Here is a 24,237-nt window from a genome sequence, read left to right on the forward strand (position 1 = left end):
ACCACCGCATACGCATAGAATCTCTGAGCAGCGTTCTCAAACGAGGGCGAGCTTGAAGAACCCCTCTCGAGAATTGCTGGAGTAGGTTGAAAGCAGCCATTAATAATGCAGCTAAGGCCAACATTGGGTATATAGAACGGAGACGAAGACACGATTGGTTTGACAATGAGTGCAGAGAGATTTTGGTAGATTGGAACGTAGTGAGGGTAGTCATGCTGCAGCACTGGACCCGTTAGAACGTGGAGCGATATGAAAGAACACGGAAACAGCGGATCCACCTCATCTGGAGGAAAAAGCGCTGCCTAGAAGAAGCGGAGTTTGAACAAATGGAACACAAGAAACACGGAAGTTCTACCAGAAGTTCATCGCATCCTGCAAAGACTTCGTGCTGCGAGTCGAAATGTGCAGGGATAAGGAAGGCAGCATCTTGATGGAAGGTCGTTTGGTGCTTGAAAGGTAGAAGCAGCGACGTACGCCTGAATGAAGCGGAAAGCGCAGATATGGAGAACCAACAAGTGGGAGAAATGACTACGCCAGTACAGCAAGGTGCGATAACGAGCCAACTCCCATGTTGAGGACAGTTAAGGATGCTATCCAGCAGCTCAAGAACAATGAAAACAGCTACCGAAGGAGGAGTGGAAGGAGGGCGTCATTTGCCCAATCTATAAAAAAATGACAAAATGGAGTGTGAGAGCGATTGCAATTCTGAATGCCGCCTACAAAGTTCTATCCTAGATCATCATCCGTCGTCTTTCTTGTTCCAAGGAGTTTAGGGGCGTTTCAGAGATGTTCCTGTGGATTTTTAGGAACGTTCTAGGTGTTTTCGGGAGATTTCAGGGGGTTTAAAAAACATTGCGTGGAATGTCCGGGGCGTCCTCTCTATCAAAGAGAAATCCTTTCGGAACCCTCTGCACCGTGGTTTTCCTAAAATTTCATATTAGCCAAATATGCTCTCACGGATGACATGCAATTAGGCTGTACGGCCTTCAAAACGGTTATGCCAAGCCTTACCGGAGCCGGTAACTTATAGACTCCAATAAAAAAATGAAGTCCAGTTAAGTTAATCATAATCACGTATAACATTTAATTAGGCACTGGACGGTGCTGCTCCCCAAGCAATAGCCAAGCAGCAGCAGCTGCTGGAAAATGGTAAAACAAAGTGCTAAAATGGAAAGCGAAAACAACGGTGCCTAGTCGGGGCAGTTGGGGCGCATACACGAGGGGAGCAAAAACTGCTTATGCAAATTATGTGGTCTAGTTGCCATTTTTTGCTTCATTCCGAACTAACTTCTTGCGAAATAATATCCAGATCAAGGGGGAAGAGCACTTTCCTCGGGTAATTAACTAGTATTGGAAATCTGATTTGGTGCAGTAGTTTGACTGAGGTTTAATGAAATTGTAAATTATGTAGCGGAGTAAGGATTTATTTGCAGACTCAAATAAGTAGATTATTCCTCTTTATGAGTATTATTAATGGCTCTGCATAGCGCTGCATTATCACTGGATATTGGTCTATTATCAATTTTGTTTCTCGCTTTGCTGTTCTGTTCGGGGATTGTACATTCAAAATCATAAGTAACATGTTTACACAAAACAAGGTTATTAGTTTTTTTTTCTTTGATAAATTAATCTTTATCCTCTGACTGATAAAAACCACGTTAACCTTACTAATAACATCCCCCAATTTCCATTTTCAGATACCACCCACGGTCGTGACCCGAAACTTTTTCCCCGGGCAAAACGAGGTCACTCGAAAGCGAAACCACCCTCTGCACTGCAGCCGCCACCCATATTAGTGACGACAAGTAGGAACACCACCTCGGAGTTGGTCACTATCGCCAAGCCAACAAAAGTGATTGTCCGGAGTTGCACCAGTCATTTCCGAGGCTCACTGCCCGGCTAATTGTAGAGTGGGCGGGTAATTTCACTGGCCTTCGGAAGTGTCCGAATGTGGTAGCTGGTAGTAGCAGCAAAAATCAAAAGTGTAAAATCATCATCATTAGCGAACCAGCAGCAGACAGCAGCATCCATTCAAATAGCCGAACATGTGGTCTACGACGACGACGACGACGGTGGTGGCGATGGCCATTGAATGACCCTGAATCTGAAAAGTGCCCCGGTGGAGTAGTTTGGTGAATTTTGGTGAAAGTGAGATCTGAGATCTGTTGATTTGTTGAGATATATTGGCTTTTACTATTGGTGGATTTTTTTTTTAATTATGACAAATGTAGCATAATGTTCACGGGAAAGGTTTTGTTACTTCGTGCGCCAATATTGGACGCTTGTTTCTTGAACGATTCGAGTAATGTGTGATTGAAGCCAATCTAGTGTGTAAATTTGAGAGAAGAAAAATACAGTTAGGTTAATCATTGTCATACTGTCACCAGAAAAATCAGTTTTGATAAATTTTAATCATCTTTGAGAGATCAACAATTTGTCCCAGTTGGAAGAACGCAACCCAGTAGCTTAGATAGCGCAAAAATAGTTTTCTTTCGACTAGAGTTATAAAAGCCAACTTCCAAAATGGAGTCAATATACGGAACCAACAAAAACAAATATATGCAGAGCCTGACCGCCGGAAGCGACTTCTATAGATGTCCCAGTACAATTAGACCGATGGTAAGTAGGATAAGATTTATTTTTTATTTTTTTCACATTCTACATACAGCTGTGTTCATAAAAATAGCAATGAAAGCCGTTTCCCATACAAAATGGCCAACTTTGACATGCTGTAACTTTGTTCTGCTTTGAGCGATTGAGCTAAAAATTTGACAGCGAACTACAAATATGGCGAATATTGTTTTAGCAAATTCTGAGAATTTTTGAAGCACGTGGAAAAAAGATAAACACTATGTGAAATTGATCGAAATAATAGCAGTGTTTGTTTTGATTATTTTTATTCAGCCAACATTTTCATTTTTTTTAACTTTATGCATTAAATTGTAATCAAGGTGGAATCTGTTTAAATGTCTAGCTTCTTCAAGATAAAGCTACATTTCTATTTATTTACACTGCTATTATTTTGAACAATTTCACATAGTGTTTAACTTTTTTTAACGTGCTTCGAAAATTCTCAAATTTTGTTAGAACAAAATTGGCCATATTTGTAGTTCGCTGTCAAATTTTCAGCTCAATAGCTCATAGGAGAACAAAGTTACAGTATGTCAAAGTTGGCCATTTTGTATGGAAAACGGCTTTCACTGCTATTTTTATGAACACAGCTGTATGTCAATGTACTGATGATAATGTTTTTATACTTGGCTGCGGTTTTTTAGTAGTTGAAACCTGTAATTCGTAAGCTCTTATGGTTTCGAATGACATAAAAAGAGAAACCTCTGAGTTTGAGCCAAAAATATTGAAATTTAGACGTGGCGCAATCGCCTCAAAGTTGAATTTTCGAGTTATAAAAAGGTGTTTTCACTTCAAGTGCCATTACTTTATTCAATTACTAAACGATTTTCAATATGTTTATGAATCTCTCACAAATAAATTTTCGAATAAACTTGTAGTACCTACACTATTTTTTTTTTCAAAGTCACGCAAAATATGAGTTTTTAGAGGTTTCATAATTTTTTTCTTCTGTTTACAAAAATATTAAATATTTTTGATATCTTTTTAACCGCTTGACCTATTTTAAATCTTTAAGCGTGCTTTTGTAGATATTTATGTTGCCTATCTTTGTCCTGAACAAACTATTCGTCAAAGTGTTCATTTTTATGATGTTTATCATCATAATCTGACAAAAAATGCCTTAAAACTTATTTTTTATGTAAAATTGGAGCTTAGGACGCGAGTTTTTACTCCAAAACAGATTCAAAGCATCATATTTAGGGATATCCCTTTCGTGACGAACCAGCACAATCGTGCTGCTTTTCGGCACTGGTTTTACACATTTTTTTCAATTGTTTTTTCCTCAAAATATGTGATGTAAATATTTTTTTATGATCGAGTTATTACTCTAACTTGTATTTCTGAGCCTCAGCTTTGATTGGAATTGTGCATAAAAAAACGCCACGAAAAGTAAAACAAAAAGTAAGCAATCACCCTAGAAGTTGAAAAAATTTTATCTGTCGTATTTTTATGAATATTTGTTTAACCCAGGTATGCAGGGGTAAAAATCGATAGAAAAAGAGTAGTTCTGCAAAACGCCGAAGAAAAAGTGGTGCTTTGTTGAAAAGCACAAGATTTCTGGGTGGTCAAAGTGGGACCAGCAAAATTGTGCTGTTCCGTCCCCAAGACGGTCCAAGTTTCATCGGTAATTGCCTATTCTAAGGCGTTTTATGGTATAGAAGATTGATTTTAATTATTAAATCACTACAAAGTGTTAGTTTTTGAAAACTTAGACGTACAGTATCGGACAATAAAAATGCACCAAAGCCGTTTTCCCATACAAACTTGTCAAATTTAGCCTGTCATATCTCAGTTATTTCTCAACCGGTTGATTTCATTTTTCTGTAACGAACTACAAAACCTTTCAACAATTAAAAACTATTGAAAAAGTTTGGTGATAACTATTGATACAAAAGTTACAGATAGGTTGAATTTTGACAATAAAAATGCACAAAGACAAAAAATGTTGTAGCAAAAAATGGTAACGTCATATCATTATGGTGACTTGGGCAAATATGTTTCTTGTGTGATGATGAATAATTTTGCTGAAGAGACCAACATGATTTGTCTTCAACATTTTTTGCTATACATTTTTTTGTCTTGGTGCATTTTTATTGTCAAAATTCAACCTATCTGTAACTTTTGTATCAATAGTTATCTCAGAACTTTTTCAATAGTTTTTAAAAGTTGAAATGTTTTGTAGTTCGTCACAGAAAAATGATATCAACCGGTTGAGAAATAACTGAGACATGACAGGCTGAACTTGACAAGTTTGTATGGGAAAACGGCTCTGGTGCATTTTTATTGTCCGATACTGTATAATTTCAACTCAAGGAACGCGATATCAGCTTGTACGAGTTTTTTAAGGAACTTTGAATACTTGGGTGAAAAATATTACTCCATATTATCGAAATCATGAGTTAGGTTGGAACAGGGATTTGCTGTTCTTAGTATCTACTTTTTATTCACTTCTATGATTTGAATACCCTGTCAAGCTGATCTGGTGTTCCTAGATTTGAAATTATACGTCTAAATTTCTACAAACTAACACTTTGCAGTGATTCAATAGTTACAATAAATCTTCTGTACCAAAAACGCCTAAGAGTAGGCAATTTTTAGCAATTACTTAGAGAGTATCGACCGGCTTGAGGACGGACCAGCACAATGAACTACCCGCTTGGTGCACACCCACAGTTGATCAGCAGGAGTAAATCAATTTTATTTTGTATGGTGAACAGCATCTAAACTTGAATTACTTGAAATAGAAAGCTTTTAATGAAAAAATATTTGGTAGGCTTAATAGTAGTCACCATAGCGCACAACCACTACCAAATACTTTTTCGAATAATGTATTCCAATTCGATAAATTTGCCTTTAGATGCTATTCGCCATACAATATTTTTGTGATTTACTTTTAGCGATTTTTCGCGCATAGAAGCTAGCGTCACATTGGTCGATGCGGAGAGTAGGAAAACAGCCGATGTAGTTAATTCATGGTGCTGGTCCTAATTTGACCCCAAAAAGTGCATAGGTGGATAAAATAGTCGTAGTAAAGAAAGTTTTATTCTAGAGGACGTTAAGTTTATAAGAGAAAATTTAGGATAATCATTCTTTTATAGTCCGTCACGAAAGGGATATAGATTACAGAAAAAAAATAACAAAAAAAAACCTCGCATTTGGAACATGATAATATATTTCTTTTTTCATTCAGATCACTAAAAAAATTTATGGTCAGGGCTTCCATATGAATATTCAGAATAAACTTCTCACTTTAATCCCGAAACTAAGCCTGAAAACAATCAAAATTTTACCAAAATTCTCATTTTTCTTGTAAAATGTGTGTTTTTGAACGGATTAAGATATTTATCCATGTTGAAACCATTTTTTAAAGGTACAGTTTATTCACAGCATTTTAAGACAACAAAAATATCTACAGAGAACAAGCTAAAAGACTTTGGTCAAGCGGTTAAAAAGCTATCGGGCCCTAAAGTTTTTTTTTTGAAAAAAGTATAAATAAATAAACTGAATCTTTAAAATCTCATATTTTGCGTAACTTTGGAAAAATCTAATGTTATAAAAGTTTATTTGAAAATTAATTTGTGAGAGATTCATAAAAAAAGACTAAACAAAAGTTGAAAATTAAAAAAAGTTTTGACACCTAATGAGATTTCTCTGGAAATTCCTTCAGGAATCATTCATCGATTCCTTCAGAAAGTCTTCCTGCAATTTCTCCAGTAAATCAAATGTGCAGAATTCCTCCAGAAATGTTTCAAAGGATTTTTTTAGAAAATATTCCATAGACTCCTGCATACATTCTTCCCAACTTATCTTCAGAAATTCTGCCAGCGATTCCTTTACAAATTTCCTTAAAGATTTCTACTGTAATCCTTTATGAATTTCCTTCATCCATTTATACGTTTTTTTTTATGAAATCTCATATGGACTTCTTCCAAAATTACTCTTGAAATTTGGTTTTTACTACCAAGATTCGTTCAAAAACTTCATCAGCGGTTTTTTTTCTGAAATTCTTCAAAGGATTCGTTAAGAAATTTCGCCAAGACTTCTTTCGCGTATTATCTCAAAAATTTCAATAGAAATCTTTTAGATAGGTTTCTATGGGTTCCTGATGGGATTTCACCAACCTCAAAAATGCTTCGGAAATATCTCCAAGAAATCTATCTTAGACAGTATTTCGAAGATTTGTTCATAAATTCCTTCAGTGGTTTTGTCAGAAAATTTTGCAAAGATTCTTTCAGAAATTCGTACACGTATTTCTTCAAGATGCTCATCATAGATTTATTATTCATGACTTCTAGGGACTTAATTTGAAAAACTTGCAGGAATGTGTACAGGATTGTTTTTGTTTTCAAGGATTTTTGCATTATTTTTTCCACTAACTCACGCAGGAATTCCTCTAGATATTTTTACGATAGTTTATATTTCCAGAAACGTATTCGGCATTTTCTCTAACGATGTGTCTAAGAATTTTTCCACGATTTCTTTAAGGAACTTATTCAGAAATATCTCCAAGGCAGTGCTACAGGAATGCTTATAGACATATCTCAAAAAACTCCTCCAAGACTTTTTTTTAGAAATTTTCCGAAAATTTCCTCAATTACCTGTTCTTTGAAGTGTTTTCCAAGTATTTCCCAAGTAGTTTCTTCATGTTCTATTGCAGGATGTTCTTCTCCTGTGATTCCTCCTGTGATTATAGGTACTATCTGTTATTTCTATAGGCAATTTCTTCTGCTTTTTTTTCAGAAATTTCTGCTCTTTTTTTCTGAAATATTTACATTCAGAGATTCCGTTTTTTTTTCTTCCGTTACAAATATGTCCAGAGATTTCTCAAAAATTTTAGGAATTACTTCGAAAACTTCAGCAAAAGATTTCTTCGAATGTTGTTTCATAGAGTTTTTTTTTAGAAATTCCTTTGAGTATTTATTTAAAAATCCGGAAATTCTTCCGATGAAATTCTCAATATTACTTGTGAAATTCCTTCGGGGATTCCTCGGGATGAAATTCTCTTTTATAAAGACATCTCTCTATCTAACCTTCAGGGATTCCTGCAAAGGTTGCTACAGTGTACGTTTAATTGATCCTGTGGTTCCTTCTATAATATCTCCTGAGGTTACTGCAGAGATTTCTGCATAAATCGGTTCAGATATTCCTTCTAGGATTTTATAAGAAGATATTTATTATTATTATTATTAGCTTTATTAGGGAAATTTTCAGCCCGAGGCTGGTTCATCTCCAAAGAAGTTCAAAGTTAAAGTGCACACAAAATTGCTGGAAGAATTCTTGGAAAACTTTCTAGCAATTTCTAAACAATTTCTTGGAGATTGATAGCAGAAATTCTCGAAAAAAAATCTTGAGGGATTTGTGAAGCAAGCTTCGAAGTTATCTCTTAAGAATTGCCTGGTTTAATGTCTTAGATAATACCTGAACAAACTTCTTAGGATACTTGCTTGATATCTTGAAAAAAATATCATGAGAAATTTCTGGAGGAACTCTGAAACCCGTGGAAGATGTTATAAGGAATATTTGCAGAAATCCCTGTTGAAGTGGCAGACCAAGGTTCTGATGGAATTCTTCAAGAGCTCCCTCGATAAGAAGAATTCCTGCAGGATTTTCTGGAGAAATCCTTGCAATGCACAAAGAGGGTTTCTCAAGGAGTTTCTTCAGGTATTTTTACAGGATGTTTTTCTCCTTGGTTTTCTTCGGAAATTTCAATGTGGGATTTATCAGATATACTGCGGATAGACAAAATGATCGGGACAGGCGAAATTTTCACTTTCCAAAAAATGTTCAACTGGATGTAACTTTTCTAAACGTGCATCAAATATTCTCAAATTTTCACTGTAAGTTGATCAACTATTTGTGTATCAGTGGTCAAAATTTTGAAAATATCGGACTACTCTGCACGAAGTTATAAGGACTCTAGAAAAAGATATAATTAGCCGATAGCCAACTTTGAGGTATTATATCTCCGGATACAATGAGCCAAATGATATGAAATTTTGACCATTCATTACTTCTATAATGAGGTATGAAAAACATTTGACATAACTTAAAACTCTTAACACGGAAGAAAATTATAATAATTAGATTATTTTTCTAATAAAACACCAAATTATTCAAAACTTCAACATTGTTTCAAAATTCAAGATGCTAATTATTGTTCATTAAAATTCCCTCTAATTGACTTGAATATAAATATGATTTGAAGGAAAGTAACAACATAGCCGGCAAAAAATTGAACAAGTAATGGGATGCATATTAAAAATAGACAAATTCACCAAAAATCATAAAGTAAATGAAACCGATACAACTTTTTCCCCTGTTGATAATTTCAAGTTAAGCCAAACGTTTTTCAGAGCTTTTTATATAAGTCAAAAGTTGTCAAAATTTCGTTGCATTCGATTCAATGAATCCGAAAATATAGCAGCTCAAAGTTGGCTATAGGATAATTATGCCTTTTTCTAGAATCTTTGAGAATTTTTGAAGCACTACAAGAAAAGTTACAGCTGGTTCAACATTTTTGGAAAGTAAAAATTTTGCCTGTCCCGATCATTTTGTCTATTCCCTGTGCTTAGTAAAAGTACTTTCTGTAATTTCTACAGGGATTCTCCTGGAGGTTTCTTCAGAAATTCTTTCAGAAATTTCTGCTTTTTTTCTAAAATTCATTCAGAGATTCCGTTACAAATATCTCCAGAGATTTTTCCAAAATCTTAGGGTTTTCTTCAGACATTTCAGACATAGATTTCTTTAAAAAATCTTCCATGTTGATTTTCAGAAATCCCTTCGAAAAATTCTTCAAAAATCTTGCATAGATTCCTTTCGGAACTTCTGCAGAAATTCCTACAGAGCGTTTCTTTTTCAATTGCTCCTGTGGTTGCGTCAAAAATATCTTTTGGAATTATTCCAGAGATTTCAGCAGAAATTGTTCTAGATATTCTTCCAAGGATTTTTAAGAAGTTTTTTTCTGAAAGTGCACACAACTAGCAAAAGAATTCTTGGAAAACTCTCTGAAGGAATTTTTAATAAATCACTATAATTTTTTTTTTGAAGAAATCCCTTAAAAACTCCGGATGACTGTTTTAGAGATGCATGACCGAAATTCTTGAAAATAATCTTGAGGGATTCCAGAAGCAATTTTGAAAGTAATCTCTTAACCTTCCGTAACTTGCGCGGTTGACTACCTGCGTCAGCACCACGCTAATGCTGAGTACAAAAAGCGAGATTTTTTCAACGTGTTGTACAAAATAAAACAGCACGATTGCTCGAGGGTTAAGGAATTCCTGCTTTAATGCCTGAGAGAATACTTAAAAAACCTTCTTAGCTTCCTTGATTCCAAAAAAACATCATGGAAAATTTCTGAAATACTTCCGGAACTCGTGAAGGATGTTTAAAGGAATCGGTTATAAAATATTTGAAGAAATCCCTATAGAAGTGGCAGATGAAGGTTTTGATGGAATTCTTTAAGAGATCCCTCGATAAATTTGATAAATTTCAAAAGGATTCCTGCAGGATTTTCTGGACGAATCCTTGTAATGCACAAGGATGGTTAACGAATTTTCTGAAAGAATTCCTTGAAAAAAAAAATCCTGAAGAAATTCACGATAAACTAACATATTTTTATGTATAAAAATATACCTGGTAAAATTGGAGAACCCTCTGCATATTTTTATAGAATAAATTTTTGAAAAATTCCTGGAGTAATTTCTGCAGAAATTGATAAGATAATTTTTGGAGAAAATCCTGAAGCATCACAGGAAACATTTCTGAAAGCATCCCTGAAGAAAAGTTTTCACGAATCCTGAGATATTCCTAGAGGAATACCTGGAGAAACTTCCAGTTGAATCTCTTGAGGGAGTTTTAGAGGAATTTTCAAACAAATATCTGAGCTTATCCCTAAATATTTGTAGTACATATCTTCTGAAGATATCTTGGGAGGGATTTCTGGAGAAGCCTGCGTAGTCGTTCAAATCTTGCAGTTATAAAAATCACTTTTGACGAAAACTCTGGAATAACGTAGTGATCTTTAACTGTACAAGGATAGAACTCTTACTGGTCATTACAAAACTCTCTGCGTACGTCGACATTTAATTGTGAAATGCCAACACGGCAACCGATTGTTGAACCGACTGAGTACTGCTGCGGTGACCATCTTACAAAAATTTGTAAAAATCTTAACCGTACAGGGGCAATGCTCTCGTCGTCGGGCTTTAACAGAGGTGAAAATCACCGCACCAACAGAGGCACCGCCAATGAATGACGAAAAACAAAGCCAAAATCCGATTCACCTACAGTTCACTTTCCACCGCCTCGAAAGATAAAAAAAAATAACAAAACCCCCAAAACACCTCCCGGCTCGGCGGCGGAAGCCCATTTGTGCATTATTGGTGATATCGTGTGGCCGGATAAAATGTAGAAATTTTTCCGGCAAACAAACGGTTACCACATCATCACCACCATCAGCGTCATCATGGTCGTCGTTATAATCGTCAACATGTTGGTGGCGGCGCCACTGCCACCCGGTTATTGAGCGCTTATTCATTCACTCCTCGAAGCCCTCTTTTTGGTCTCGGTAGATATTTTTTTTTTCGGAAACTGGACGACCAGAGTGGAACAAAATCTGTTCTTAGTTCAGGGTTTTACGAATATATGGACGATTACATTGAAACTTTTGTGAAGCTTGCAAGAATTACAGAGTTCAGGCATCAATACTCTGGATCATCAAAGTTGCGAACCCGACCAAGTAATTTGAATACTTCGTGGTAGTTTCACCCGTTCACGCCCAACCCAGAAAGGCCCATTGCGGTGAATAAAATGAGCGTAATAACGATAATGGGCGTCAACAAACGAAAGGCTGTGCAGCACCTACACACCTGGATAATTTACTTACTTACAACGGTGAGGTTTTCACGGTATGGGGACACGTGGTGTCTGCGATTATTATCCAGACCAGGTGGCAGTCACGTGTGTCAAAACGGTTCCCGGCGCTGCTATGTTGTGGAAGCAGTGTGGCGCGGCAGAATGTTTGCCTAACGGAATCGTTTTGTTTGGTCTGTTGGTGTGGTGTAGCTACTATATTGTTGCCATTAAATTTGGTTGAAATTTAAAAAAAAAATGATCGAAGCACTGACAAGTTCTTTTGTTAAGTTGCTTGGTTTAAAAACGGGGTCAATTTCTGCACTTAAATTTCCAAATAAATTTTAAGAACTACCAAAATAAAAAAAAATTACTTTAGATGAATTTTTATTTAATTTGAGAGGATGTTTAGGAGCAAGACAAGGGAAGTTTGCAAAGGGAGAGGATGAGCAGCGACAAGTGGTATTTCATATACTGCATTAACTCATCTCAGAACATAATCCTTTAGAAATGCCAATTGACATATAGGGACAGGCAGAATTTTCACTTCTCAGAAAATGAACAACTAGCAGTAAGGGCCCATATAGCCGAGGCGGTAAACGCACGGGTATTCAGCATGACCATGCTGAGGGTGACGGGTTAGATTCCCGGTCGGTCCAGGATCTTTACGTGAAGGAAATTTCCTTGACTTCCTTGGGCATAGAGTATCTTCGTGCCTGCCACACGATATACACATGCAAAATGGTCATTGGCAGAGGAAGCTCTCAGTTAATAACTGTGGAAGTGCTCATAGAACACTAAGCTGAGAAGCAGGCTTTGTCCCAGTGAGGACATTACGCCAAGAAAAGGAGGACAACTAGCAGTAAAATCAAATATTCTCATTTTTTTACTGAAAATTTGTCAACTAGTTGTCTATAAATGGTCCAAGTTTTGGAAAGATCGGGTATTCAACATGAAGTTAGAAATATTATAGAAAAAGGCATGATTATCCGATAGCCAACTTTGGATTTCTATATTTCCGGATTAAATGAACCGAATGTAATTAGATTTTGAGTATTTTTGACTTAAATAATGAACATCTTTTGTTTGTTAACGCGGAAGAAAATTACAGTGATTAGATAAGGCCGATGCAAATATTTAGTTTGTTTTATATCAGCCCCACTTTCTTCAAAAACCCCAAAACAATGAAAGGGAAAAAATGGAAAAATATTTTCATACAACAATTTTTCAATAGTTAAAAAACATTTTTTCAGTAGTGGTTATAAATTTTAATTTTTCAATATATTTTTTTTATTTTTATGTTTCTTATTTGTTTTTGCTCGCCCCCCTCCTCGTTACCGATTATTTGCAAAGGCTTTATTTTTTTATAAAACACTAGATGCAAATGAACCAGAAGTTTCAAAACCTCCATAATGAAATAAAATATAAAACATCGAATAAGCCAAAACTTCGACATCACTTCAAAATTCAAAATGTTAATAGTTCTTTTTGATTTCCTCTTATTACCTTTAATATAAATATGCTATGACAAGAAGTAACAAAATATCCGGTAATAAATTGAAACAGTTATGGGATGCAGGTTAAAAATAGAATTTTACTAAAAAATCACATAAGGGAACGTCCACAAATTACGTCACGCAAAAATTGGTCGTTTTCAACCCCCCTCCCCCCTATGTCACACTTTTTGTATTGGACCTCTGAAATTTTTGTATGGGTCGTCACATTTTACTAAACCCCCCCTCCCCCCTTAAAGCGTGACGTAATTTATGGACGCTCCCTAATAAAATAAATCGCCATACATTTTTTCTTATGAACAATTTTTAAGTTAAGTCAAACGTTTTTCAAAACTCATTGTATAAACAAGTTATAAACACTCAAAATTTCATTGCATTCGGTTCATGGAAACCGGAGATATATTAAGTCGAAGTTGATATTTTTTTGTTTTTATTAACGTTTGTTTCAACTTATGCTAATTCTACACTGAAGTTGACTATTGAATAATTACACCTTTTCCTAGAATCTTTCTAGCTTTATGTTGAATAGCTCGATCTGTCCAAAATTTGCGCCATTGATAGATAACTAATTGATCAACTTATGGTAAAAATTTGAGAATATTTGATGCACTTTTTGAAAAATTACAGCTCCTTGACCATTTTTTTTAAGTAAAAATTTTGCTTTGCATTTATTTGTTTAAAGTAAGCCACAGTGACTTCTGCGTAATCAGAAACTACGCTACTATGACATTTCTATGATATGTGTGGCTTGGAAGATTCCCTAGAGAACTTATTGTTAGAAATACCGAAGTAATCTTTGAGTAACTGCTGAAAAAACTGCTGGAAGGATTCCTAGAAAATTTTAAGGCAACTTCATGCAGGAATTCAAAAAATTTCTGGAGAAATCTCTACAAAAAACTCGGATGGATATCCTTGGCGAAAATCCTGAAGGAAACCTAAAATAAATCCTAAAACAATCGTTTGAGGCATGCTCGGATGAATTTCTGAAGGAAATTCTTGACAAGTTTTTGGGAGAATCTCTAAAGGAATTTCGGAAGGAAAACCCTCAAAACATACCTGGAAAAACTTTAAGAGTACTCTTTGGAGGAGTGTAAAAAAAACAATGGATAACTTTTTTTAAGATTTCTTGGAAAAAATAATTTCAGAATCAATGCCTGAAAGAATCGCGAAAGGAATTTTTGAAGAAATTCCTTTGCATGAGCTGCAGGGGATATTTATGAAGGAAATCATTGAGAAGATAGTTCAGGAAGCCAAAAAATCCGTAAATGAACGCCACGGATTTCTTAAAGATACTTGTGACAGAATATCTGGATGAGTTCCTAAAAAAATTCCTGGCTTCTTTAGTGCATTCCTTTAAAGTTAGCATAAAAAAAATAACACAAATCACTGGGGGAGTTCTCTTGGAAAAACTCGAAGTAATTCATGAAAACTTCAGGTAATATTGGAAAAAAATCTTGGACGCACCACTGGAAATGATTATGCAATGATTTATTAAATCTTTAAAGAAACCCCCAAATAAATTTTTGAAGAGATTCCGAGAGAAATTTTTGAAGGAATTACTAGACGAATTTCTGGAGCCCTGGAAGAATTCCCGGAGCAATTTCGGGAGGAATTCAAGGATGAATCGCTGGTGGAATTTGTGGATGCCTTCCTCAAGAATTCCAGCAGAAAGGCCTTAAGAAAACCCTGGCGGAATACCTAAATGAATTCTCGGATAAGTTTCTGTGACAATCCCTTCAAGAATTCAATAAGGAACTCTTGAATGAGTTCTTGGAGGAATCTCTGGAGAAATTTCTTGAGGAATCTTTCGAAGAATTCCTAAAAGAATTCCTAGAGGAACTTCTGTAGAAATCCCTGGAGCAATCCTTGGAAAAAATTCTTGGAGAAACCTCTGGTGGAAATCTTGGAGAAATCCCTGATGCAATTCATGGAAGAATCTCGAGGAAATCTTAAAGGAATCACTGGAGAAGTTCATGGATAAATTTCTGTGGCAACCCCTTCAAGAGTTCCCTAAGGAATTCCTGAAGTAATTCCTGGAGAAATCTCTGGAGAAATTTCTTGAGAAATCTTTTGGGGAAGAATTCCTAGAGGAATTCCTAGAGGAATTTCAGTAGAAACCTCTGGAGGAATCCTTGGAGGAATTCTTGGAGATACCCTTGGTGGATTTCCTGGAGAAATCCCTGATGCAAGCCAATCGAAGGAATCTTGCAGGAATCCCTGAAGAAATCCCTGGATAAATTTCCCTTCAAGAATGAATTCCTGATGGAATCTCTAGAGATTTTTTTTTGAGATTTTTTTTTTAAATTCCTACAGGAATTACTAGTTCGGTAAGAAATTCCTGAAGTAATTCTTGGAGAAATCTCTGGAGAAATCTTTTGGGGAAGAATTCTTTGAGGAATTCCTAGAGGAATTTCAGTAGAAATCCCAGGAAGAATCCTTGGAAGAATTCTTGGTGATACCCCTGAGGGATATCCTAGAGGAATCTCTTCTGCATTTCATGCAAGTATCTCGAGGAAATCCTGGAGAAATCCCTGAAGGAACTTCTGGATAAATTCCAGATGGAATCCCTGGAGAAATTCCCGGAGGATACCTTGAAGGAAGTCCTGTAGGAATCCCTAGAGGTATTCTTGGAATAATCCCTGGAAGTTCTGGAGGAATACCTGAAGGAACTCCTTCAAAAAGCCCTGGAGAAATCCTTGGACAAATTTCTGGAAGAATGCCTAAATGAATTCCTGGAAACATTTCTGAAGCATTCTGAATATTCCTGGAGGAATCTTTGAAGAAAATATTGGGTGCATGCATGGAGGAACTTCTGAAGAAATTCCAGGTGGAATTCCTGAAGGAATTCCTGGTGGAGTTCATAGAAGAATTCTTGAAGGATTTCTGTAGAAATTCTTGAAGAAATTCCTGGATAAATTCTTGGAGGAATCCTTGGGGAAACTCCTAGAGGAATTCTGTGAGGAGCTCCTGAAAAAAAAATACTTTAAAGACACGGAAGAAATTCTGAAGATTGCTGAAGGCAATCCTGGACGAACTTCTGAACAAATTCCAGACGGAATTCCTGGAGGAATATCTGTAGGAATTCCTGAAGGAATTCTTGGAGATGGCCATAGAAAAATTCTAGGAGGATTTTCTGGAGGAATTCCTGGAAAAAAAATCTGCATAAATTCCTGGAGGAATCCTTGGATGAATTCTGAGAGAAATTCCTGGAGAAAATTTTTGAAGAAACCCTTTGAGAAATTCTTGGAGGATTCCTTTCGAATTTTTTTGGAGAAACTCCTGGAGGAATCCCTAGAGAAATTAGTGGAAAATTCCTGGAGAAGTTTCCGGAAGAATTCCTGAAGTAATTTATGTAGGAATATCTGGAGGAATTTCTAAAGGAAAAATCTCTGAAGAAGTTTCTGGAAGAATTCCTGAAGTAATTTATGTGGGAATCTCTGGAGGAATTTCTAGAGGAATTCCGGGAAAATGCCTGGAGCAATTCCTGGAGGATTTTTTGGAGGAATTTCTTGAGGAACTCCTAGAATCCAAGGATAAATCCCAGGGGAAATCCCAAAAAGAATCCCTTGAGGGATCCCTGAAGGTATTCCTAAATAAATTCCTGGAGGAGCTCCTGGAGAAGTTATTTGAGGAATTCCTGGACAAATATCTGAAAGAATTCCTGGAGGAATACCTGAAGAAATTCCTGAAGAAATACATGGAGAAATCCCTAGAGGAGTTTTTGCAGGAGTCCCTCGAGAAATCCTAGACGTATTCCATGGGTAAATCCCTTGAGAAATACCTGGAGGAATTCCTGGAGAAGGAATTTCTGGATTTTTTTTTTGAGAAACCCCTGTGAAATTCCTGAAGGAATTACTGGAGAAATTTTTGGATAACTGCTGTGAAAATTTATAAAGAATTTCCTGGAGGAGTCCCTGAATCAATTGCTGAAGGAATTCCTGCAGAAATAGCTGAGGAATGATTCAAGGAATTCTTGGGGGAATTTCTAGAAGTGCCCCAATAGAAATTCCAGGAAGAAGTCCTGAAGGAACGCCTGGAGAAATACCCTGCGGAATTCCTGGAGGAATCCCTGGAGGAATGCCTGGAGGAATCGCTGGATGTATTTTAAAAACTTCCGAAAAGAATACCTGTGGGAATTTCTAGAGAAATCTCCAGAAGAAGTCCTGGAGAAATCTGTGGAGGAATTCCTAGAAGATTCTCAAGAGGAATTCATGGAAAAATTCCTGTAGCAATTGCCGGAAGAATCCCTGGAGGAATCTCACAGTAATTCCCAGAGGAATCCCAGGAAGAACTTCTGAAGGAATCACTGGAGGATTTTCTGAGATCCTGAAAGAATTCCAAGAAGTGTTGGAGGAATCCTTGGAGCAATCAATACCTGGAATTGTTCCTGAAAAAATCACAGAAGTAACTACCGAATAAATATTATGTTTCCAGTTCAAAACCGAATTAGCGACATTTTTTCTTTTACTTCCGCTGCTTTTGCCTTGCGTTAAACACAATGTCGGAAGTGGGGCGCTGTATTGTACACCTGGTACTCTATACAGCGCCCCACTTCCGACATAGTGTTTAACGCAAGGCAAAAGCAGCGGAAGTAAAAGAAAAAATGTCGCTAATTCGGTTTTGAACTGGAAACATAATATCTTCAGGAATTCTGTAGGAATCCTTAGAAAATAGTTGAAAAAATCCGTTTCTGAAGTAATTTTTGAACGAATTTTTCAAAGAATGATGGATGGACTCTTAAGGGATTTTTTTGTACAAAACGTTTTAGTAATTTGTTACGGGTATAAATATTTGTCACAATTATAAGACAGAGTAATTGTTTAATGTGTTAAAAGTTTATAATTTGTGCGTTCTTTGTGATGTATGTTTTATTTTACCTTGTACATATTCCCATAATTTTAATGCTCATTTACAGTGTTGGTAAAAACTCAAATTCTCAAATCTCATGGTTGAGTTGTTTCACGCGCGATTCTTGACTCGCCAAACTCACCGCCGAAAAAATCATGCATGAGTTGACTCATGATTTCACTCATTTATTTATTTCTGGGTGTTCTTAATGTTTACATCGAAGTTTTAGGATTGTATGATAGAACAAAAGCATATCTAGCGTACAACAACATTGAATGCCGTTCAAATTGATTTGGATTCGTTTTACAAGCGAACGAGATTTCGGCGCTTGACTCGTGAGTGCGAGATTTTGCATGAAATTCTCGCGCGTGAGAAAACGATTCAGAATCGCGTGCGAGTTTGCTCACGCGGGAGCGGTTCATGAGTGTGCTTTGAGTGTGAGCTTACCAACACTGCTCATTTATAGGGTTCTGGAAAAAAAGAGGCCCATGAGATGCAATCCTACTTTGTTGCCAACTTTCAGGCCATTTCTGGCAGCGGTCAAGTACTAGAGATGTAAACCTTTCCCTGCCAAGGACTTCAAGTTGTTGATCTCAAGTATCAAACCCCGAAACGGGATGCCCGATTAGGATTAGTTTTCCTAGACAAAACCAAGCTATGAATACAGCAACAAATGCTGTAAACCAAAAGGCAAACTGCCAACTAAAATACAATTTCAAGATGACGGATGGACCAAAACCAATAAATGAAACCTCGTCATACTGTGATCGGAAGGAGTTATCCATCTGGAAAACAGGGCACATTTATGTCATGTGTTGTGCTGCGTCAATTTGTGATGTTCCTAATTTGTGCATTTGTAAGGTTCTATGTGTATCGTGAAGTGTTAATACTTTGGGGCTGTCCATTAATTACGTAAGGGTTTATGGGGGGAGGGGGGGGTTTGAGAAATCTTACGCGCCATACAAAAATATTTGGGTTCTCATACAAAAAATCTTACAAGGGGGGGTGGGGGTGTCGAAAAATCGAAAAATTTCCCTTATGTAATTAATGGACAGCCCCTTTGTAATAATCAATTTCTTTTATTTTTGTAACAAATTCCTGGATTATTTTTCAACTATCCCTCGTAAAATTTTCCAAAACAATTCCTGAAGGAAATTCCTGCAGAAATACCTCGAATAATTCCAGATGGAATTATCTGAGAATTCCTAGCAGAATTCTTGAAGGAATATGTGGAGAAATCCCTGAAATCCGTGTAGAGAAATTCCTGGATAAATCCCTTGATGATTACTTGAAAAAAATCCTGGAGTAATTCTTGGAAAAATGTCTGGAAACATTTCTGAAGGATTCCCTGTAGGATTTCTTGAGGAATTCTTGGAGGAACTGCTGTGAAAATTTTTGAAGGATTTTCTGGAGGGTTCCTGTATTATAATGCCTGGATGAAATCCTGGAGGAATGCCTGGAGGAAGTCCTGGTGGAATCCATGGAGGAATCCTTAGAGAAATCCCTTGATGATTTTTTGAAGAAATCCCAGAGAGTACTGATGAAAGGAAGAATTTTTGCAAACAATCCGGAAGGAATCCTAAAAAATTTCGTGGAGGAACTCCAGGAGGAATCCCTGTAGCAGTTCCTAAAGAATCCCCTGGAGAAATGCCATAAACAATCCCAAGACGAACTCCTAAGGCAATTCTTGGAGGAGTTTCTGAAAAAATTCCAGGAGGGATTCCTGAAGGAATCTCAATTAGAGTTCCCGGAGGAATCCTTGGAGGAAATAATACCTGGTGTTGATCCCGAAAGAATCACAGAAGAATTTCCTTAAAAAATGGAAGCATATGTCCGGAGCGGAGTTCAACTTTTCATCACTCTGTACCACATAGTTAAATCTCCGAAGTTTAATATCTGATCGAGCGTTCGCGTGTTTGTGTGTACAGTATACGCAGATGTTTGATTTCAAGTGCCTACTGACCATCAGATTGGTGGCCAGCCGAAACGGACCAGCAGCCCGGGATTGGGCCGTGGCGTGGCCACAAATTCTGAAAGCAGCAGCACCAGCAGCCAAAAATGAACGTCCAGTCGAAAGCAAACGGACGACGGACGATGCATCTGATTAAACGAACGATTCTCCATCATTCCGTGATAAACGGTACAGAAATGAGTTTTCAATTTTTCGTTCGATTCCGCTGGTTCCGATTATTTTTGGTGATTGATCGGCCCCGGTAGTTTGTTTTGCTCAGGTCTGAGCAAATGAATGTGTGATTCGCCAGGCCCTGACCCGAAAGCGTCTGGCGGTCGGTACCGATAGGTGGGTAGGTAGTGGCTTCTCGCTGCAATTGATTTGAGGTCCGATTAAAAACTTCACTTTCACCTAACCATACGCGCAGTTTTTTTTTTTGGTAGGTAAGAGTGCTGCTGGTAGATTCACATCGGCCGCGATGAGTAAGCAGTTATCCCCTCGGAGGTTATTTGCTTTTCCTTTCCTGGCCATCCATCTTCCTCATCATAATCATCATCATCATCATCATCGGCACCTTGGCTTGATAGGACGATTAGCAATGGGTTTCGTGCTTGATTGCACCAATTGGGCCCATTAGGAACATGAGAAATTGAGTTGGGTGGTTTATTTCAGGTTGTGCAAATAAGCGGGATGTCTATGGAAAGCAGTGCAAATTTCCGGCGAGTTTATTTGTATCATACAGTGAACATGTAAAACGAAAAAAAAAACTGTGTTAACAGCTGGTATTTGGATACTTTCCACTTCCTGGCCGACGCATCATCGTTTTGATGCTTTACGTCCAACCTTTACCCAAATAATGTATTGTGGTAGGGGGCTTCGTTACAATTCAAGCCACTTTGTAACTCAAATTGAAATAATTTTGGTTTAATTGGACATTCACATGACGTGGGTTTTTAAATCTAGAGTTTTACAAACTTTCATCAGTTTTGAAGAGTACTTATGAAAACCATCACTATGTCGTTGCTTCAAGAAAGTCAATCAATCAAGAACATTTTTTCGGATAGTAAACATGTTTCATGTTGCGCTCATTTTTAGATGTTATTTTAAATGAGAAAGGCATAATTTCAAATCAGGCTTGTTCGTGCTATTTAATATTCGTGCAGCTACTACTTCCCAAAGCAATAACAGCTGAAAAGCAACAATAAGCAATTGCCAATGATATCGATGCATATTAGACTGAAACTTGAGATTTCAAAAAGGGAAACTGGTGCCAATATCCAGAATAAAAGGAATTGTTGATTGTGACGTGATACCAACTCTAATAGATGTTAGTTTTCCTGCAGCCGATGAAATGGAAACTTTACCCGGCTCAATTTCCCTCTCGATATCATCGATCGAAATCAATAAACTTTCCATAGAGGAGGACCCAATTTACGCACGCAACCTGATTTCACTTTGTTCTGTACCTGCCTGCTCCAAAGGTGATATCGTCCAGCTACAATTATCTAATAAAAGGCACTGTGTAATTATGCAAATTGTCCACCGCAGGCACTTGCCACTTGCTGGTGTTGTTGTTGAATCTGGGACAATTGGACATCATCAAAGCATTTGCTGGGAACTCAAGCCAAGCACACGCATGTCACACGAAGCGCACCTCGGATGGAACGTGTCTCCTGTGTGATAGCGCTATCAGTGAGCAGACAAGAGAAAATCTGGCACCACGAACATTATCGGTACATTTCCATACTGAGGGATAGGTGTGCATGGAGACAGGGTGACCAGAAGGGAATAATAGTTTTCTATCCCTTTTGTATACGATTGCTTTATTGTTTATCATGATGCGTTAATACGCATGTAAGACTCACACCAAACCACCCACATGATATGCTCCATCCAACCAGCTGCAACCCTCTCGAAACTGACACACCGATTTTTCTTTTTTGGACCCAGTTGATTAGTATAGAGCGCTAAAGAAGTTCAAAATGTCGGCGAAGATTAGATAAAACCAACGCTTTTATTGAAGACCGCATAGCCGAAAAATAAAATTTCTCAAATTCTAATGAGACTGGAAAAACATCACCATGTTTTTTTTATTTTATTTTTTGAAGTGATTACTGGACGATTTTTAATAGGAATCCCTACAGGAATTTCTGTAAAGAAATCCGTGTAAGAGTTTCTCAAGAAATTCTTGGAATACTGAAGTAATATCTAAATATATCTAGAGATTTCTGAAAGAATCGCTAAAATAATGTGAAAAACGGATTTCTGAAAAAATATCGACAAGTTCTTGAAAAAATCCCTGCAAAAATTCATCAAACATTCGCTGGAGGAACATTTGGTAGAAACCACAATAAATTCACAAGGAATTATGAGATTTCTGACAAAAAAAAGATCTGACGAAAAGCTTTGGAAAACATGTGGAGAGATTCAAAAATAATATCTTGAAATAGTTTAAGTATACTTCACCAATAACTCCTTTAATGTATCTCCTGAATGATTTTCTGATATTATTCCTGTAGGAATTCGTAAGGGTGTTTTTCGAAGAATTTCATGGACTTATATTTAGAGAAACATTTGGATTAACTGCTGTACAATGTACATATTTCAAAAAAAAGGAACTCATAGGATATATTTCTAAAGAAATTTCTATATGCAACCTTAAAAAAGATCGTTGAATTTCTGCGAAAAAAAAAGATCAATATCTGGACGGATTTCGGCTGACGTTCATACAGATGTTTGTACTTGTACTGGAACCTCTTTTTATGCACATGGCTGGGACTGCATAAATTAAAAAAAAGGCATAAAAAGAGGGAAATTTATGCATAAATAAAGTTTGGGTTTTAATTAGAGAATCTAGTTCGCGAGAACAGGTCTTGCTCCTAGGCTTCCAGAGAGCCCAAAATGGGGGTTCCAAGGGGCTTCTGGAGTGTTTTAAGGGGTTGTTTCGGGGGATTTGAGGAGCCTTTTAAGGGTGTTTTGTCAAGATTTTTTGGTGTTTTCATGGGGTTACGAGGACTTTTGGGGTATTTCAATAGTATTAAGTTGGTTTCAGGGCCGTTCCAAGGGGCTTTAGGGGCAATTCAAGGGATCTCAGGAGCCTTTAAAGGGCGTTGCAAGAGGTTTGAGAGGCGTTTTAAGGTATTTCTGAGTCTGCTCTGAATTTTCCTGAAATGCTTCAAAAATCCCCCTTAAACCCCCCGGGGACCCCATGTAACGCACCTAAGAGGCTTCGAAACTCCTGAGAACTCCGAAACGCTTCCATAACACCTCTGAATCCCACCGAAGAGGCTCTGAAACGTCTTGAAATGCCTCCAAACCCCCTTAGGCCCCCTCGGACCCCAAGTAACGCACCTGAGGGGATCCAAACCCACTGAAAACTCCTCCGTAACGCTTTCGTAACGCCTCTCAATCACACCGAAAATGGTCTGAAACATCCTGAACTGCTTCCAATATCCCCCTTAAACCGCCTCGAACCCCATGTAACGCACCAGAGAGGCTCCAAACCCCACGAAAACTCCTCGTTACGCTTAAGTAACGCCTCTGCATCCCGCCAAAAATGTTCTGAAACGTCTTGAAATGCCTCAAAAATCCCCCTTAAACCCCCTATGACCCCATGTAACGCACCTGAGAAGCTCCGAACACCCCGAAAGCTCCTCCGTAACGCTTCCATAACGCCTTTGAATCACACCAAAAATGAAACATCCTGAAATGCTTCAAAAAATCCTCCTAAACCAATACCCCTAAAAACGTCTCCGTAACGCCTCTAAAACAAGCCTAAAATGCTCTGAGACTTCCTGAAATGACTCCGAAACCCCTTAAGACGCACTCGGACTCCATGTAACGCACATGAGACCTTCGGAAACACCCAAAAACGATCTTGTAACCTTCCTTTGCTCTCCTCTGTAAGCACCCCTTGGCCGCCGTTGCAATAGTTCCCGTCATTATTAAATATTCTTATGCACAATATTGGTTCTGAGTAGCTTTCCCTCTTTTTATGCAGGGCATAACTAAAAGTGCATAAATATAACATGCATTAAAAAAGGTTTAAGTGTATAAATGTTTGTAAAAAATAGACAAATTCCTGTTGCTACAATATAAGGAAATCATACTAATATATTTGATTGAAACCCTGAACTAATTCCTGACTACATTTCTCAGAATGTTTGGAATGAAACCTGAATGATAAAATCCTGAAGTAATCACTGGAGAAATTGTCGACAGAATCCTTGGAAAAATCTCTGTGTAAATCTCTGGAAAAGTTTCAGAAGACTTCCCCGGAGATTTTTCTAACGATATTCTTAAGAGTTTTTTCGAATCCATTAAATTGATTCGAGAATTTCTGGAGAGATCTTCGGGGAAAATTTTTTGGCAACAATTTGAAACTTTCTGGAAGAACTTTTGAAACATTTCCTTAAAAAACGGAAGAATTTTTGACGAAATATT

At 37.2% G+C, this 24,237-nt stretch overlaps 1 protein-coding gene across 1 annotated transcript in view; it reads left to right on the forward strand.

Annotated features, from left to right (window-relative positions):
- Window positions 1–24,237, forward strand: part of LOC115255079 (mucin-5AC) — a 330,200-nt gene that overhangs the window by 68,710 nt on the left and 237,253 nt on the right. The window contains exon 2 of the mRNA XM_062850199.1: window positions 1,698–2,619. Coding sequence (XP_062706183.1) covers window positions 2,524–2,619 — 96 coding nt within the window. The 5' untranslated portion in view covers window positions 1,698–2,523. The remainder of the gene's footprint in view (window positions 1–1,697; window positions 2,620–24,237) is intronic.

Source organism: Aedes albopictus, chromosome 2 (genome assembly GCF_035046485.1).
Source record: "Aedes albopictus strain Foshan chromosome 2, AalbF5, whole genome shotgun sequence".
NCBI lineage: Eukaryota > Metazoa > Arthropoda > Insecta > Diptera > Culicidae > Aedes > Aedes albopictus.